At 32.2% G+C, this 19,735-nt stretch overlaps 2 protein-coding genes across 2 annotated transcripts; one reads left to right on the top strand and one right to left on the bottom strand.

Annotated features, from left to right (window-relative positions):
- Positions 1 to 8,514: 8,514 nt before the first annotated feature.
- Positions 8,515 to 13,120, bottom strand: LOC100802359 (probable protein phosphatase 2C 55). Its single transcript, XM_006574642.4, has 4 exons — positions 12,542 to 13,120; positions 11,789 to 12,113; positions 11,440 to 11,589; positions 8,515 to 10,757 (listed from the first exon to the last, which is right to left on the bottom strand). Exons 1-4 carry the CDS (start codon positions 12,847 to 12,849, stop codon positions 10,446 to 10,448), a joined length of 1,095 nt encoding a protein of 364 aa, XP_006574705.1. The 5' UTR covers positions 12,850 to 13,120; the 3' UTR covers positions 8,515 to 10,445.
- A 1,953-nt stretch (positions 13,121 to 15,073) lies between these two features.
- On the top strand, positions 15,074 to 18,456 carry LOC100818698 (zinc finger protein GAI-ASSOCIATED FACTOR 1). The gene is made up of 4 exons (XM_003517992.5): positions 15,074 to 15,798; positions 15,882 to 16,278; positions 16,379 to 16,635; positions 17,159 to 18,456. Exons 1-4 carry the CDS (start codon positions 15,678 to 15,680, stop codon positions 17,959 to 17,961), a joined length of 1,578 nt encoding a protein of 525 aa, XP_003518040.1. The 5' UTR covers positions 15,074 to 15,677; the 3' UTR covers positions 17,962 to 18,456.
- The last annotated feature ends 1,279 nt before the right edge of the window (positions 18,457 to 19,735 follow it).

Genomic DNA, 19,735 nt, shown 5'->3' with positions numbered 1-19,735 from the left:
TTTCACTAAAATGATGCAAATAGTACTACAAACTTACAAGATGCAAATATTACACTCACTTTTGATAAAAAGAAGACTACTTTAGTATTTTTTTTAATTAATTACAAAAACCTAATATTTATATATTTTTCTTGTGTCCTGGTATGTCATAAGGAAAAAAAAAGTCAAAGTGTACTTATATTGATTAGATATATTATATATTAATTAACATAAATATCATTTTGATTTTATTTTATTAAAAACAAATGTAACTAATTTAACACGCATATTTATAATATTATATAATATAGCACAAATTACCTGCAAAATTTAATTACGAGTGGCACTATTGTTAATTGTAAATAATAAACGAAGGAAGGATTTTAAATTTTACTTAAAAATATTTAACGAATAAAAAATGTCAAGTGTAAGAATTATTAGTGTTAATATATTTTTTCTCAATAAAAAATAAATTATTAATATAAATATGTTAAACCCATATTAATAATACGATGCATTGTATATTAATATTTTATACTCATATTAAATCGTATATTAATTAAATTATTTTTTAGTATTATATATTATATTATTAATCTAAATCTTTATGCAAATTATACAATTTTTATTAGATAAACTTTTTTTTTCAATAGATACTAATTCAACGATAAGTTTTTAATATATGATATATATTGTTTAGTGAGTTCATTTATATAATTATATATTACAACATATTCTTTTATAAATATTTAATTTTATTTTCTTAAAAAATACAAAAATTATTATAACTTATATTAAAAGTTAATAAATTTATCATATGATAATAAATGACTATAAAACTTTATTACACTATGAATATATAATTTTTTTCCTAAAAAATAGTAAAATATAATAATTTGGTTTTTATTCATATTTTTACAATGTTATTGGATGGCTGTAATTAATATTTTTTTTCTCATAGGTGAGCCCAGCAAGTGACGTGCTATGATGATGCATTTGGGGACAGGTAACTCCTCGTGGGCCCACCTGTGGTATATTTCTACGAGCATGAATGCCGCTATTGTTAAACAAACGAACGCGTGGGGCCGTTGATTAAAATTTATAAGACCGATAATAAATGTTTACTCAAAATTAAGGTTTTTTCATGGAACGAGTTAAGATGGATTTACTTTATTTTATTTTATTTTATTTTTAAAAAAATCATAGGATCAAATTTGTAAACTCAAGCTCAACCTCAGAGTATTTGATGAGATTGATTCAACACGATTTGTTGATAGATTAATCATAGCACTATATATAATTAAATTATATATAGAATTAAAGAAGTATATGATTACACTACTGCATAAAAAAATTTAAAACGATTAAAAATAACTTTTTAAATGGATTATATGGACATTCTAAAAAGTGATGATTTTTTTATATCGATTATAATATTGTACAGTATTTATTTTAAGATAAATGATAATATCTATAGTAATAATAATAATTTATTAAGTTAAAAAGTTATGTAATTGTTTAAAAATTATCCTTTTTAAAATCATATATCACATTGATTGAAACGACTCAAAGGATAACTTAAATTCGTCTTCAAAATACATTAGGTGTAATTTCTTAAATTCAAATCCATCCAAAGTTCTTTCGTACCAGGCAGAGTTGATGGAACAAAATGAATCATAAACACCCTTCAAAACTTAGTTAAATCAAGTAAAAAGAGATAAGAAAAAAAAAGGAAATTGATAAATATAACAAGTGATATAATAAAAAATAAAAAAGATATAAAGTGAAGTGAAAATGAGATGAAAGAAAAAAAATATTTATAATTTTTTAATTTATAACTTCGTGTGAGTATAAAGGAAGTCATATTATTTATTATTTACATAATATATTTCAATATTTGTTTCTATTTTTCATTATATTGATTAATTCTTATGGTTGTACAAAATTTCTACAGTTTTTTTATTATAAAAAATAATTTCTCAAAAGGAATATATTCGTAAGTATGAACATATATATTATATGTTACGTGACAGATAGAGCATCAATATTTTCTAAGATAGAAATACGTCCCTTCATTTACATACTCAAGACACACCGCACATATCTTTATCTACCACCTCCATTATTGTTAATAATGTTGGACTTTTTTTTTTCGGCTAAGATTGTTAATGGAATGACCACTTTAACAGAAAGTTAGGCCACCTAAAAAATAAAGTATCTTTATGCCAATTTGCTATTCGAAACGTAACACGATGTATGCATACTTTTTTATTCATGTAGATGTAGTCGTGTAGCACACTTGTCATTTACTTAGATAAACGCGTTTGATAATAAGCCTTTCAGAATTATGTTATTTATCAGTCTATTCGAATATTTTAATCACATATTTTAATGTTTAAGTAAATTGCATATGGTCTAAACGGTTAATAGCTCGAATCATCCCAATGCCACTAGTTTTTTTTTTTTTTTTTTGGGGGGGGGGGGGGGGGGTTCAATGGTAGTTAGCCGAATTATTTTTATAAAAGAAAAAAAATATATATATATATATATATATATATGTCATTCGATCTTGTATATTCGATAGCAGCCAAAGAAAACAATTTCATTCATTGTTTTGAAAAAGTTTTTGCTAATAAACATTTCAAAATTATATTTCTCTGGCTAGCATCACTCATTTTACGGTTAAAAGTTACAAGTTTGGTTCTGTTACTGTTACTTCTTTACGCATTCTTACATGTTTAATGTTACGAGTTTGGTTTAAGGGTGGGCAAAATAGAAGAATTAAATTGAACTATTATAAAACTGAATTGAACTGTAAAATTAATTGGGACGAACTGAATTGCACAATAGTTGAGACGAATTGAACTACATTGCATAACAGTTCGGGTTAATTGAACTAAACCAAACTGTTTTGGAATACTCCAAATTATTTGAATTGTTCTCAATAAACATATTTTTCTTACATCTTTCTCATAATACAATTGAATTTGGTTCTATAAGTTAGGTTTGGGAGCTGTTCGATCAGTTTGACACTAGTTCAGTTCAATTTGTTTTAACAACCCAAATTTGGTTTCATGTCACTGCATGTTAACTTCCTTATGCATTCTTAATTTGATCTCTATATAAGAATCAAATTAAGAATGCTTCACATGTGTTGGAACGTGTGTAATAAAATTAATGATCAACGGATGAGAATAGTAACCACACACAAATGTCCAAAACTTGAACATGAGAAATTTAATTAAGGTAGAACAATTTTATTATCCATGTGATATCAAACTTTAAAAAAAAAAAAACAGTTACAATATATAAAATTAATTAAGTATTTATAATTTTTTTATTAAATGTTGAGAGTTTATTCATAAAGTCGACAGTAAAATTTATTAAAATACAATAAAATGAAGAGTTTATAAAAAAAATGTAATGTCTATGATAAAATTTATTAAAATAAAGTAAAAAAATTATAAATTATTTTTATTTTTTTCAGTATAAATTATTTTTATAAATTTAAATAAATCCTTCCAAACATATCAAAAGTGTACTAATAGATAAAATAACAAGAAAAGGAAACAACTTCAATTTCCAAAAAAAAAAGGAATAGCTCAGTACCGATTGCGTGATTCACAATTGATTGAAATCAAAGCTAATCATTAGAATTATGAAATTTTTAAAGGTGGTGTAAAGCTGATGAAATTCATTGTTTAATAACTGGTTCCCAAAACGCATGCATGCATAAAATAGTAACATAAAATATACGGAACAATTATTAATTCAAGTATCATATATCCTCGGCTAAATATACTTAACCACTAAGGTTCCAAGGAAGGGATGAAGGACACGGGAGTGACGCGTTAGGGAAAACCAGAGGGAAGCTTGAAGAGTACAAAAGATGAGAGAGATGGGAGTGTAAGAGTAAGAGATTCTGGTTTCTATCATGGGTCATATAAAGAGGTCTCCATTCACCCACTTCCCAAAGAAAGAGAAAGAAAAAGGCTAAAGGGTGTTGAGGAATTGGAGGATGTGATTTTTCATTTGTGGGAATAATAGTGGAGGATCTTCTATCTTTCTCTATGCTATAATGCCACTTCCATAGGGGAGGATCCTTAAGGACATGTTGTCATTTTGAGAAATACATTTTATCATATTATACTAAACTTAAAACATTCGATCCTAAAGTTTTTTAGTCAATTAGGATCACTAAGTGATAATTTTTTTTCTAGATATTTAATACAAACTCAAACTTAAAATCATTATTAATTAAACTAAAATAATTTCATACTAATCGATTTATGTGTTTGAATTAATTTTATTGGAATCGAATACAAGTACTATGGACAACCAACTAAATATTTCATGTAATTATCCATCCAGTAGTTAAAACAAATATTTGTTTGAGTTGACATTTTTCGAATAAATATTCTTCAATGCACATATAGATATAAAAATTGAATTTTTAACAACATATATTTAAAGAGTGTGATTATCTCAATCATATCTTAAGATATGTTGGTAATTTAGTGTACTATTTTTACTGGTTACCACAACTGTTTATTAATTTCCCGAATTTTATTCCTTCCCATTTTTATGTACGTAATCTTCTTCTTTAACTTGAAACTAGTTGACGTGAGATGTTATGACACAACTTTGTGGTCAGAAAGATTTGTGGTACTTATACTATTTTCTGCCACTTCAATGGATTGATGACGTTATCAACTCGAATGGTTCACTTCAAAAAGGAATTTTTGTCGTCCGTATCAAAAATAGATGTGTTTGATCGGAGATTAGACAGCCATGCGTGGATGATGATTTTCTTTTCTGTCTTTTTTTTTTTCTTATAAAATTTGTATTTTATCTCTACTATTAATAGTTAACATAAATATTTATTTTCATCATATTTGGAAAAGACATTGTAAATGAAATTATACAATTTGCTGATATATAGAATATATTGATGGTGTATAATTTTTTTTTCCCAAATTTCATATGCAATTTTATTCATCTTAAATAACATTGTTTTTTAAAATATATTAGTCATATTGAATTATGAATCATCCAAATCGATTTTGATAGACTTATTTTAAGAATATATTTAAACCATATTAAATTAATTAATTATTTTATATTTTATTAAATTGGTTATTTAATAATAGATAATGTCTTTCTGTAAAAAAAATAATGTCAGCACTTTGATTATTCCGAAAATGTGAGTAATAAGGAAAGCATATAGTGTGCTCCTTTTCTTGTGTTCCGCGAAATTTCGTCCACATATTGGATTCCTCCATCATTTTCCTTTATGAATTTTCGTAAATAAGCTGAACAAGACTTTTGTACAAAAATGATGTAATTTTTCCCATAAATTAGCAAAATGGATAGATTTTAAGAAAATTATGGAAATGAGTAAACATTTTTTGAAAAACAATTTTAACATAAAGAAACCAGACTTCCAAAAATGGTTTCACTTTTGCAGTTTTTGTTTTTTCAATAAAAAAATTGTGGGAATTCAAAAATCATCATTGCTTCTAAAACAGTCACAAATTACTTTGCTACATAAGAAACAGACAAATATTCATTTTGTGATAGGTTTTTCACTGTCACAATTTTAAAAAATTGAAAAAGTGAAATCGTCTTTTGAAATATAATTTATTTATTTATTTTTATAATTTTTTTTTAAATTTACTCATTTTTATAATTTGCGAAAAAAATTACACTATTTTAGTACAAAAGCCTGAGCTGAACAAACAAAGCCGTTTAAGTAACTAGTAGTCAATCTTGATGCATATGTGCAATTCCTTATATTTGATTTTTTGGTACATTTCTTATACTTGAATTTAGTACGGAACTTAAATAAAAAATTCTAAAATACATGCAATTTTTTAGAATATATATATATATATACGTGTAAAATTAATATGCAGATTATATTTTCATTATAAAACATCATGATTCATGAACTACAAAGAATTTGTATAAACTTCAATTTTTAGTTATTGTAATTTAACCCTTCAATTTCGTTCGAGTCAACTATGATCTATCTTTACTAATAATAATTAAACAAATACTAACCCGTGTCATGATTAAAAAATTAAAATACTATTTTTTTAATGTAATATTGATAGGAATTTTAATAAAATATATATTTATTGGTCCCTTAATTTGTACACTTAAACACTAGTGAGCAAGACCTGTGTCAATATTTATTGTAAATTTCTTACACCTTCTAGTTTCGAATATAAGAAAAAAAACTAATTTTAAATTTATTAATAAATATAGTTAAACATCATTTAATTATATCAATCTCAGTTAAAAAAATATTTTTTTCTTAAATTGTCATTGATTAAAACTTGATATATTAAGAATAGAAAAGTGTTATTGGAAACACAATATCAATTAAGTGAAAGGTATTTAAGATATAGTATAATTAAATAAGATAAAATCAGTTAAAATTTAATTATATTTAAAATTAAGAAACATATGATTCGTTTTTGCTTATATTCGCATTTAGAGGGAGTATGTGTTTACTGTAAAAAAAGAAAGGAGTGTGTGTTTGATGAGAAATTAGTCCAACATTAATGCAGTAACGAGATGAGCAGTGCTACATGGTATGAATACCATTTGCACAAAAGACTACGAATGCATGTGTTTATATGTTTTTGGCAGAATTCTAAATTAAAAACAAAAGGTTCAATCTTTGATGAAAATTAAGGGATGGTGCTGTGTGATAAATATTTCGTACATGAACGAATTCGTCCCTATTAGCATTTTCCTTACTAGATACTTGTTACAATTATTTTCTTGGGAGGATCCAAAAAATTTGCCCACTACTTAATAACGTGATTTAATTATCAACCCAGGTAACCCTTTTTGGTTGACTTGAAACAATTGCAAGTATTGGTATTAAAAATAGAAAGATGTGGTTAGCATTTACTTAGTAAAGTTGATTGATTATATGATTCGATAAATTTATTTTTTGTAGGCCCGAAAACCTTATTTCCTATAAGTATCTATTAAACATTTTTGTAGGCCATAATAATAATACATATCCAAATAAAAAAAATTATTCATGATGTATGCCATATTCCTTCAAAATAAAAAATAAAATTATAATTTGATTATGTCACAGTTAAAAAAAATAGTGTAATTTAGAGACAACAAATTAAAAGTGAAAGTGCGAGCTTAAAGTTTGAAACTTGGGCCTTTGATATAAGATGCCCATCAGTCTGGTGGTTTTAAAATGTGTTGTAAGATGGGTCCATGGGTTGTATCCCACAATAAGTTTGAGGATAGGACAAAAAAAACAGAAAGACATGTTTGATAGATGGCAATGACTAAACAAAAACTTTAATTTATGCCCTCTTCCACCTAGCACGAAAGATGCACTTTTAAATGTCCAATCTAAATATTTAGCTTATGAGTTTGAAGAAATTGGGAAGCATAAAAAAGTTTTTGGTTTACTTTGTGTTTCCTTTCACTTAAATATTATTTATATTTTAAATTTTTTTGTAAAAACATAAAAAAAAAAAACAAAAAGGTTAAGGCAATACCTAAATAGCCAGACACGCTTGAAGCAACAAAGAGTTTTTACAGAACTCTAGTTATGATATTAGCATATTCATCTCACATTGCCTCTGCTCTCGTACTCATTCACACTCAATGACATACCACACAAACCCCATGCACCCCGTTACGTTAAAAAGAAGATTCTAACAAATCCTTGAAGTGTTTTTATACTCAGATATGATTAATTAATTTAATTAAAGTATTACACGTTATTTTACTAGATAAACAAATTATTTTTATTAACTTTTAGAGTTGTATGAAACATCACTTGAAGTAACATTTTTTAAAATGTTAATTTCTAATTTTTTATCTTTAATATATTTATTAAATTTTTTATTATCTTTTTAAATAAATCATGATTTTATTATTTTTATGTCATTTTATATTTTTTTGCTATTTTAACAACTAATTTTACTAAAAACTTATAATTTAATAAATTAGTTGTTTAACTTCCAATTACCAATTACCCACCAATTTTTTAGTTTTCAGCTAACTATTTAACTTCTAGTTAGTTTTGTCGAACATAACCTAAGTTATCTTAAATGCTTTCAACTAACTTTTCAGTGAGTTTTCTTAAATATAATCTCTATTATTGTTATATTTTTTTGAATTTTTTCAATCTAACATATAACTTTTCACTTTAGAAAAACTATTATTGTGTAATATGATAGGAATCAATCTTGTTTAATATGATTAAGATTTATGGTAAAAAAAATATTATTAAGATTCATTTTACTTAAATACACTGATTACTATCTTCTAAGAATAAAAAAAAAACACTAATCTTCGCCGCCCCCCCCAACACACAAAAATAAAGTCTCCCTTTGACCTCCCATCCATAGCCTTGAGTCCACCAATCCAAATGATATAGGTTGTACACGCACTGCTATACAGAGATGCGGACTTCGAGTTTGGAGGAAACATGATCTGCCTCAACCACGATATCAGAGAGGAAAATAGAAGTAATAAAAGCAACAGTTTTGCATTGAACCAGCAACATCAGCATTCAGCAGCTTCCTTTAATGCATTCCTTTTGTCTAGTTAGTTTGTTAATAAATAGACAAAGGATAAATAATACAAACTATCCTAGAACTACAAGTTTGGCTAATTAACGCATTATTCCATTCTCACCCAAAACTTGCACTCCCCCTGCTGAGATGAGAGCTTCTCAACATACACTACAATCCCCTGATTTTGAGACCTCACTGAAACAGAACCAGAAAATGAACACAACCCCTCAGCCATAAACACACAAAGTATACTAAAACAGAGCCAGCATACTCACCGAAACTCCATCTACATATTGCACCAGCAATTAAACCTCTGACTGAACACAAACAGCATCGCAAGCAAGCTCCACAGATAGAAGCTACATATCAAAACCCATGAAAAATTCACAATCCCATCCTCCCTGTTCAACTCACACCATCTTATGTTGTCCCATCCAAAATCAGAAATCAGAACCTTTAAAAACCTAAACCTCAAACAGCAGAAACTAAACTAAAATATAGACAATTGCATCTCTTTGCACACTGCCAAGTCTCTCCATTGTGAGCCACCATTCACCTCACCAAACTCAAACCACCTATTTCCAGGAAACAACACCATTTGCAATAAAGTTAATCAGAAAAGAACGTCATCAACCTCAACAAAAAGACGACCCTCAGTAACCAACCTCCATTACACCATTGTCACCATTCCAAAGCCCTCATTGACTGAAATCCCATTCCACGAACACACTAGCCTGACTCCAACCATCCTAGACATGGACCAACTTGAACAATTGCACAACACCTAAACCGCATCACACGTGGAACAAAACCATCAAGCCATTATCAGCCACAGCACAAACCCACATCATGCCCCAGAACCACTATCCAACTGAGTGTAAATGAACTAAGTCATTCGTGAATTATTCAAGTCCAACTCAACAAATACTTGATCAAGCTTGTTTATTTAGCTAAACAAACAAGCTAAAGCTTAAAAGTAGACAGACTATTATTTAAATGAGTCAAGTCCATGTTCTGTAGACTAGTGACTTGACACTGTCACACTGATAGTTCATATACTTCATAGATAGTTGTAATTTTATTTTTTTACATTTACTTGAAACATTATATTTGTTTATTATTATTATTATTATTATTATCATATATGCCATTTATCTAATTCCATGTTTCAATAGTTCCATTTAAAATATGCGGCCATAAACTTTCTTCAAAAATAAATATCTACCATTTTCATATCCAATTTAAATCACCTTATTGAATTTATAATTATATTTATTATTATTCCCTTTCTGCAGCCTCACATAGTGGCATAAGCATGCTCATGCTTGTGAGTGTAGGTGTGTAACTCAACCATGGCTAACTGTGGTGAGTTAACCAACAGCATAATTAATGACATCCATTCAGTAGGGTGGAGTGCAATTTTTGTGTAAGTCACACATTTCAATTAGCCATACCCAAGGGTGATTTCTGTTATTTACCCAAAAATAAATGGCACGACCCATTTACCCCTATCTTTTTTAAAGATCCTAGCTCAGCCAAAGGGATAGCCTGTAAATAAAATCATATGTCCCACAAGAAATAATCGAATTTGGTTTTGCAGCTTTTGTTTGTAAGGGGATAGTTGACTTTGATGATCAATGGTCATTATACTAGAGTTCTTCATATCCATGAAAAAGAATTACAGATAACCAAAATAATTGCTGGTGTATAAAATGCAAAGTGAGAAGAAGATGAAGGCATTGTGGCCCTGGATTTTGTATATAATATATCACTATAGGAAGTAAGCACCTCAAGTTTGAGATAAAATTTTGAAGCAGTATGCATTCAGGTAAAAAATGACAGACAAGGCTAGCAACCCAGCCCCCGTAGACAAATATGAATATACAAAATGTAGCAAAGCTAAGATGGCAAAAAACTCACACGTGTTGAACCGGTTATGTATGACACAACAACTGTTATGTCATCAAGCTTGCCACCATAGTAACGGAACCCAGCCTCTTGAGCAGCAGTAGAAAATGGTGTCTGCCTATTCCTGTCCAGTGCTCGCTGACGAGCCAGTACTGCTATCCTCTGAGCAGTTACTAGGGGTTCTAGTCCGGCTCTAACTGCATCTAAAACAATTTCAGCAACCTCTTCATTGTACAGATTGTCAAACAATCCATCTGTTCCAACAACGACAACATCTCCCGGGGCAACAGGTATTGTAAAGACCTGAATATGTGATTGTGACACATGTGTTAGTCTGTTTATTTTCAAGAAATATGTATGAACTTGTTTAGAAACACACAAACTTCATCTGCTATGTGGCTTCCTAGGGAATAATTCTAGGATGATGACTGTGGCAAGACCGAAAAACAAATAATACACTGCTGGATAATTCCATAGTATTAGATTCGTATACGCTAAAGGGGAAGAGACGAAACTGGAGAAAATAAAAATTTGATCTGCAAATCATCTTGCATGTGTTTAATATACAAAAATTAAAGGAATATTGAAAATGAGATACACCTTTTACCCTCTACAATGTACCAACAAGGCAAAATTAAAACCTCCCCATTTTCACTCCCCTCTCCCTGTCCTTTTTTTCCAACTAAAATTAAAACCTTCTGTCTTTTTTTATCACCTTTACCAATCACGCCCCAAGTTTCACAAAATCAATCACAAAATAGGTTAAAAAACAAATTCCAAATGTCAATCTATTTTTTTCAGTTGCTTCACAGTACTATCAGTATACTGTCTCAACAAGAACAAGAAGTCCCTGGCATGCATGCCATCAAAAACAGGTAAAAATGTACTGTCTCAACAAAGTAGAGCCTTAATATTGAGATTGCCATATTGCTAATAAAATATCCTTAGAAGTAAATCCTGTGAGCAATTTTATGTGAGAACTTACCTCACCAGAGCTAGGTAGATCACCTCCATTGCCGCTCTCCAGTTGATACGTAAAATTGAAGTCATGCTGTTGAACTGGGGACCTGAAAATGGTGCATCCATCTCTAACCACGATGAACCCACTGTCACCCAAATTAATGGCATGTAGTCCCTGGACCAAGAAACCAAACACATAGTAAGTAAACTAATCATTTGATTTAGTCTTCTTTTATACTCAAGAGAGCAAGATACGCAAATTTAATATATAGCATTAAAAATGCAATAAAAGCCCCCCCTCCTCCACATCTAGTGCAGTCCTACAGAAAAAGAAGAAAACTATTTTGAGTGTAAAAATAATATTATACGTATACCATATTAGTAAGGGCAATGATACAAGCTGTTGATGAACCCTTGGCCTTTGTACATGAGTGAGCCTTCTCTAAAACCCTTGCCGGATTAATAGAATCTTTGGGTTCTTCTTGAATTGCTCTAACCGAATGGGACATGAGTTCTTGAGCAAACAGTCCAGCATTAACACCAACATCTGCCCAGCCACCTACACCATCTGCAACACCAATTGCTTGTTCATCTGTGCAAATAAAATGTGCATCCTCTCCACCGGTGTCCTCCTTATCCGGATGTGGAAGGTAACATGACCCGGAAAACAGCTTCAACCTCTCGCCACCAAAATTAGTCCTGAAAAACAACATTGTTCAACATATTATGGGAAACAACCTTGTAATTATGGGAAAGATAAATCAAAAGAGTAAAACAATAAAGAAGCACGAAATTCACCAACTATCAAAATACGAGAACCAAATTCATCCATTTTAAGTATATGGACTATAATTCTAATCTTTTAAGTGTGTGTTTGGTTCCTCATTCTCCACCACTAGAGGCACATCAAGTTCAAAGCTACTGAGAGACTAGCTATCACATTTTAATTTATTTTCTTACGTTAACATGAAAAACAGCTCATAAAGCGGTGCCAAACACGCTCTAAGTACAGTGAGTCAGTGGCTAAGACCAATTTTGTCCCAAAATCAAACACATTTTAACAAAGTTAGGGACTAGAAGGTAATTTCAGAGGAAAAAAACATAAAGACACAACATATGACACGTACTGGTCAATCGAGAAGGTGGAGGTTGCGAGGTGCTGAACATGCGGCGTTGTCTCGGCGGAGCAGCGAGCAAAGAAGGACGAATTCTTGTAGAGCGAACTCGGATTCCAACTCCTCCAACTTGCATCCGACGTGGAACACCCGAAATTCAGAATACCACCGTTCAACGGTTTCGGCTTTCGGAGATTCACGTTGGCTCGTAGCGCCACTCTGCGCGTTCTTTCGCGGAAGTGAACGCCGCAAGGCTTGGTGGAGACGTCGTCGAAGTGAACGTCCCCGAGAAGCACGGCGTTGGAAGCGGGAGCAGCCATTGAGGTAGTGGAATGAATGAATGAATGAATCTGAGATCCGAGAGAGGGGTCAGAAGCAGAAGCACCGAGCGAGTATAGAGGAAATGGAATCTTGGGCGGTTGTTGTTCTTGTCTCTGTTCTGTTCTGTTCCACTAGAGCCTCATCAAACTAGGGAGGGAGATACATTACATGCACTATCTCTGTTTTATTCAATTCAATTATTATTATTTGTTTATGGCTGTATTAATATTGTAAGTTCCGCCTAGTGATTTGGGAAGAGTAAAGTTGGATAAAAATTGAATGAACTTGCAGTAAAATTAAATTAATTAAAGACTTATATACATCTTTCACCTACATATTATTTAATGTTTTTTTTTATTTTTATCCTTATAAAACAATTGAAACAATAAAAAAAATTAAATAAATACATTTTCTAACGATTAAAGCAAAACAAAAAATTACAAGCACGAAACCAAAATAACACTAAATTTTAGGATGAAAAGGAGCTTTGGCAGCCTCATCATAATCTGTGCAGAATGACACTTTGATGGATCTAACCCATCTGTCATAGATCTTACCTCCTTTGTCATTATGCTCCCTCGTTGTCGCCAACGCCGCCATCTTTGTATTTGTGTTTACCATTATGCAATAAAAATGTCTAATAATGAAGACTATATAGCAGAGTATTCCAATGACGATGAATCTCGCCTAAAGCCCAGACAAAGAGGTTCTCGGATAGATTTACGACAAAACTCAACCTATGTTTTTCTTTGATTTTCAACATCACGCATGATTTGAACACCACGTCCATTTGGTGTCATCCTTGTTCACTGTTAGTTAATGTAGTGTATGGAGAGTGAAACTAGGGACAAAAGTATTCTTTAGATTGCACCTCCATGATCAAGCTTTGAAGAGTCTTTTTGCTTTTACTTTTGTCAATGAGTATTTCATCCAATGCAAAAGATATTTGAAATAACTGGATCTTAACAAGTTCATATCACCAGGTGAACCAATATAAATTGTGTGTGCTTTATCCATCTTTATTGCTTCTAATTTGTTGCTTATTTACTTTATATTTTGGAAAACATATTTTACAAAGGCATATCATTGATATAATTCATAAGTAGTTTTCTCAAAACGATTTTCAAATATCAAAAGCAACACATAGTTTTCTAAAGACGAGACAAAACCAGAATCTACATTAGCTAGAATCAAATATTTTCAAGTACCTTATGAAGTAGTATTTTATAAGAAAATTTGAAGTACTTTATCAGGTAATTATTTTCATTCAAAGTACTATCGAAGAATAAGCCTTGCTCCTAACAAAACTTTTAAAATTCAAGCTGAAAGGTAAATCAGAAACTTTTGAAGTTGCATACTCTTTTGTAGAAAAAATCATAATCAATCAAGTATCGCTATTTAAGCCCTCTTGTAATGACCTTTTGGTCCACGTCATTGTCATTTGAGGGGTCCTCCTCTTGAGTCTTCATCCTCTACAACAGCCGTCACTAGCCCCGATCAAACATGCGACCAAGAAAAAGGAAGTCAGACATGAAAATCATTTTTATCCCATTGAATTTCCTATTATATCTTTTGTCTCTTATTAATATCTATTATTTTAGTTAGTGTTTCTTTTAGCTCATTTTTTCCTCCTATAAATTGAAAATAATCCAACGCAAGTATAAAATAAAGTCCCTCTGGAAATCGACACTAGAACCTTTTGAGTATTACTACTTGGACATTTTGATTTAGTCATTAAAGCACTTTGAATAATGCTTTGAATAGTGGAAAAAAAAAACATTATCTAAATCGAATAAGGACAAAAAATAAAACACATATTTTTGTAAAGACTAAAAACAAGAAAACAGTAAATTGAAAGGAATAAAAGCATGAAAACACTAAATTAGAAGAACTAAAAAACATTAAATTAGTTTTAATTTTATACGATAGAAACCACAAATACCATTCATGAAAAGATAATTCTACTTCAGATCATTTTGCAACAAAATTTTCACACTTAGTTAAAATACTTCTAGTAATGATAAAGACCGAAAATATTTTTTCACATAAGGCAATGCTACTCAATCATTGTGGGCGTTCTCACATAACACAACGGCTTATAGTGATATTTATTTTTACTTAAAAATCCTATAAAAATCACAGTTTTAGTGTGGAGGTGGTGCTCCATGTTGGACCCACGACAACGACCGGAAAGAACGTGAATAAATAAGCTCAAATGGGGAAATGGGGAACGTGAAATGGTTCGACTCAGCTTACAATGGAAGGAAAACCGTGAGGACAAACCACATTGCAACTTTACTTTTGGAGAAGAAATCGGGTTGAATGAGAGAGAAGCTACGGAATTTCAATAATATTGTAATCACTTTAAAGAGAAGCACTTTATTAACTTTGTACATCCTCACAATCTACACCATTAAATTTTTGATGGTGTTGGTGATTTGTTTCACTACGGCGAAAAGTGTGAAAACTGAGAAGTGTTTCCGGTGGCTCGTGGCTGTTAGGGTGTGAACTTGCGAACAGAGAAGGGAAGAGGAGTTTGTTTAGTAAGGATTATCGTTGGTGGCATTATTGGAGCTGGTAGGTAGGTGGGGCTAGGGTAAATAAATGAGAGAAACGAGGTTAAATAAATAAATAAATAAAAGGAAGAAAAAACTCTGGAGGTTGACCGGTGGATATTAGAGTAGAAGAAGAAGAAGAAGAATCCCAAAAAGAGAAACCAACTCAAACTTGTTTTATCCATGGGTTGATCATCCCAAAAAAGTTTGCTTTGTTTGGGTAAATGACCCTTAACCCTGTTTGTGAATAATAATAGAGTTAGGAGGTTCCGATGACGGTCGATTTGGACAACGCTTCCACCGCTTCAGGTGAAGCAGCCAGTGTCTCTTCCTCCGGCAATCAGACAAAACCCGCCGCTCCAAAGAAAAAACGAAACCTCCCGGGCATGCCAGGTAGTTGTAGTAAAAGTAAAACAAACTAACAAACACGCACCAATTTCAATTAAATCTCTTCTTTATTCCTTTTTTCTTATCAGATCCGGAGGCAGAGGTGATCGCTCTCTCGCCCAAGACTCTCTTAGCGACGAACCGTTTCGTGTGCGAGATATGCAACAAAGGATTCCAGAGAGACCAGAATCTGCAGCTCCACCGCCGGGGTCACAACCTGCCGTGGAAGCTGCGGCAGAGGTCTAGCAAGGAGGTCAGAAAGAGAGTGTACGTGTGCCCCGAGCCCACGTGCGTGCACCACGACCCTTCCAGAGCGTTGGGGGACTTGACGGGGATTAAGAAGCACTTCTGCAGAAAGCACGGCGAGAAGAAGTGGAAATGCGATAAGTGCTCCAAGAAGTACGCGGTTCAGTCCGATTGGAAGGCGCACTCTAAAGTCTGCGGCACAAGAGAGTATAAGTGCGACTGCGGAACCGTTTTCTCCAGGTTCGTTTCCCTTTCTCTCTCTTGCTTGATTGTCTAATTTCTTTTGTTTTGTTTCGCTCCACTCTAAAAAAAGCCTTTGCTTGGTTGTTGGGATTTGAAGGAGGGATAGCTTCATCACGCATAGGGCGTTTTGCGATGCTTTGGCGGAGGAGAACGCCAGATCTCACACTGTTGTAAAAGATATTTCGGAGAATGATTCCAAGGTTTTAATCGGTGATTCGCCACCCCCGCAGCCTGTTGCAGCCACGGTGGCTGCTACTACTGCTGCTGCTACCACCACCACCACCACTACTACTATTACTTCTACTACGCAGGCAAATAGTGTTATGTCCTCTTGTTTGCAGACGCATAACCTAGGTTAGGTTGGATAATTAATACCTTAATTAGGAAATCATGTGATTTATTTTCTTGTCGCCTGTGATGTGGTTAAAAGTAGACAACAACATGAAAGTTTTGTTTTTTTTGTTTGTTTATGTGACTTTGGAGGCTAGTAGTTTTTTTGTCCGGTATTGTTTTTTGGTGGGACTTGAGAGTGATCTGAGATTCCAGGGGCTAATTAAGTAATGGCAATATCCAACTTAAAAGGCTATCTGAATTATGCAATTGATGACAAGTGAGGTTCAAAGATTCAAAGCTAAAAAGAGGGAAAAGATTTGTTTGTTTTATTGGGGGTGGGGGGAAAGGAAAGAGGAAAAACTATTATTTTGTTGTTTTCTTTTGAGCTTTTAACTTAAAGAGAAAGTCACCAACTTTCCGACTCCGAGTCTGTGTTTTCAAGTGGCTGCTTTTGATCTTCTTTCTTTCTCCTATTTAATTAACAATAGTAGTTCATTATAATAATGTTGTTGCCTTTTCTTGATTTTTGTTTGTGGTGTTCCAGATTTGCCAGAAAACAATCCCCCACAAGTCATTGAGGAGCCACAGGCTGCTACTGCTACTGCTATAAGTGGGAGCTGTGGCAGCAGCAGCTCCTGCTCAACTAGCAATGGTGGTGCTACTTGTAATAGTAACAGTAGTAGTAGTGTGTTTGCGAGTTTGTTTGCTTCTTCAACAGCATCTGTGACCCTACAATCTCAAACACCAGCATTCAGTGACTTGATTAGAGCCATGGGGCCTCCGGAACACCCTGCGGATCAAATCTCGGGTCCTTCATCCGAGGCGATCTCTCTTTGCCTCTCCACCACTAGTGCCTCACCAATCTTCGCAACAGGTGGCCGGCAGTATGCGTCGTCTTCACCGCACCCGGCCATGTCAGCCACTGCATTGCTGCAGAAGGCAGCACAAATGGGTGCTGCTGCCACAAACGCCTCCCTTCTTCGCGGGCTTGGCATTGTGTCATCGTCACCTTTAGATTCCACCTCGTCGGGACAGCAAAATGTCCTGCAATGGGGCCACCAACAGCAGTTGGAACCCGAGAGTGGCTCGGTCGCTGCAGCAGGGCTAGGACTTGGTCTTCCATGTGAAGATGGTGGTTCTGGACTAAAGGAATTGATGATGGGAACTTCCTCAATGTTTGGTCCTAAACACACCACTCTTGATTTTCTAGGATTGGGGATGGCTGCCGGTGGCACTGCTGGTGGAGGCTTATCTGCACTTATCACATCTATTGGGGGTGGTTTGGATGTAACTGCAGCCTTTGGCAATGGAGATTTTTCTGGCAAAGATATTGGAAGTAGCTCTTGATATGATATCTTTTGGTAGTAAGCAAGAACTGCACTTATCAGGGCAAAAGTATATGATGGGGGCCTTTCTGGATTGTGTTGCCCCCTTTAATTGCCAGGGAAAGAAACTGTGATTTACTGTGTTAGAAAACGGAAGGTGGTACAAGTTACAATACGCTTGCTCTGGATGAAGGGTAGTTGTTGAATTAAGGTTGTTTGCAACAAAAGGGTTTGAACTTTGGTATGGTTGTCGTAGGTTTTGGCGACAGTGACACGTTTGAAGATAGTATCATCTTGTTTCGGCTCCTTTGGTCTCCACAGTTTTGATTAAATTTAAATTACGGCATTGGATGCTTTGGTTCGTAGTTGTTGGCATAATTCAGGAAACTTTGATGAGGTAGTAGTTTTCTTCAATTGTCGATTTATTGTAACAAGGTAGTTTTCCGCGTATGCCCCATTGTTTTGTACCAGTGAATGGTTGATTGAATTCTTCTAGCAAGTAGTGTTTTTATGTAAATGTCATAAAGTATTGTAGTATTCCTTTGTAGATAAAAATCCTCTTCTAAGAAGCTTTATTTAATTGCCAAGTATAGCATTATGATAGTTGGAGTATCATATTTTTAGAAAGCATTTACTATTGAATGAAAGTTTTATCGAACATTAGGAGGAGGGTACATGTTTTTTTGGCAGTATGAGGAGGATGCATTGCTCACATTAAACTATACTGACACGTTTTTATAATTTTACGAATTAAGTTAGTGTATTACTTTATTTTAATATAATGCTATCAATTTATTTCTCATTTAGTGTTTCTTAGTAGTAATTTTATAGGTTAGTTTATTGCTAATCAATTCCTTAGATGTTTGGGTTCAGCATTAAATGCACTTTGTTGAATGTTTCTAATTAAATCTTACTTAGTAAATGTTTTTTTAAATAATAATCTTTCTGTTTTTGAAAGGTTTTTTTTTTAATAAAATCTTATAATCATTAACTCGAGTTATTATTTTTAAGCTATTTTTTTTTATCTCTGTTTGGCATTTAGAATTGAAATTATAGTTCATAATTGTGAATTCAACGATGACAAAATTATAATTAATTTAGAAAAATAATATAGAGATCTTGTCTTTTGGTTATATAGAGAAATAAAGTATGTACTTATAATTCTAAATTAGTTTGATGTATCAAAATAATTCTATATTAGTTTTCAATTTTAGTTTAACACTTCAAGTTAATGATGTTAGAAGTAGTGTTAGGTTAAATTTTGATAAAAAATTATTCAAAGGCATTAATAATGAATTATAATTAGAAAAGACATATTGTTTCAATATTTCTGATTTTCATATTTTTATGTTGTCTATGGTTATTTAATTGAGATTCAAACGCTTTTTTTCATGGATTCAAGGCGTTCCATGCAATTTGTTAAGCAAAATGTTGAATGCATTGAGTTAATAGAAGAAATTGTCAAACAATTGCATCCCTTAAACTAAACTATTTTTGGTTGGAATTGAAACAACTTAACCACGTATATTAGTACTCAAATATTATTATACACAACAAGTTTAATGTCATTCTTCTAACATTAAATTTGTTGCACTACAATAGCAACAGATGTTCTGCTTTAAGGTGATATGTAGTTAAGTTGCTTCAAATCCAACTAAAAATAACTTCTCATATGAGAGTTAAGGCATGCAAAAGTTTGACAATTGCCGTTGAATCAATAACATAGATCATGAATTAGAAAAATTGAAGAGAGATAGAGAGAAGTCAAACTTTAATTATCAAGAATTCGAAAAATT

Source organism: Glycine max, chromosome 2 (genome assembly GCF_000004515.6).
Source record: "Glycine max cultivar Williams 82 chromosome 2, Glycine_max_v4.0, whole genome shotgun sequence".
Lineage (NCBI taxonomy): Eukaryota > Viridiplantae > Streptophyta > Magnoliopsida > Fabales > Fabaceae > Glycine > Glycine max.
The sequence above is the reverse complement of the archived record's forward strand: the minus strand, read 5'-3'. Positions and strand labels throughout refer to the sequence as shown.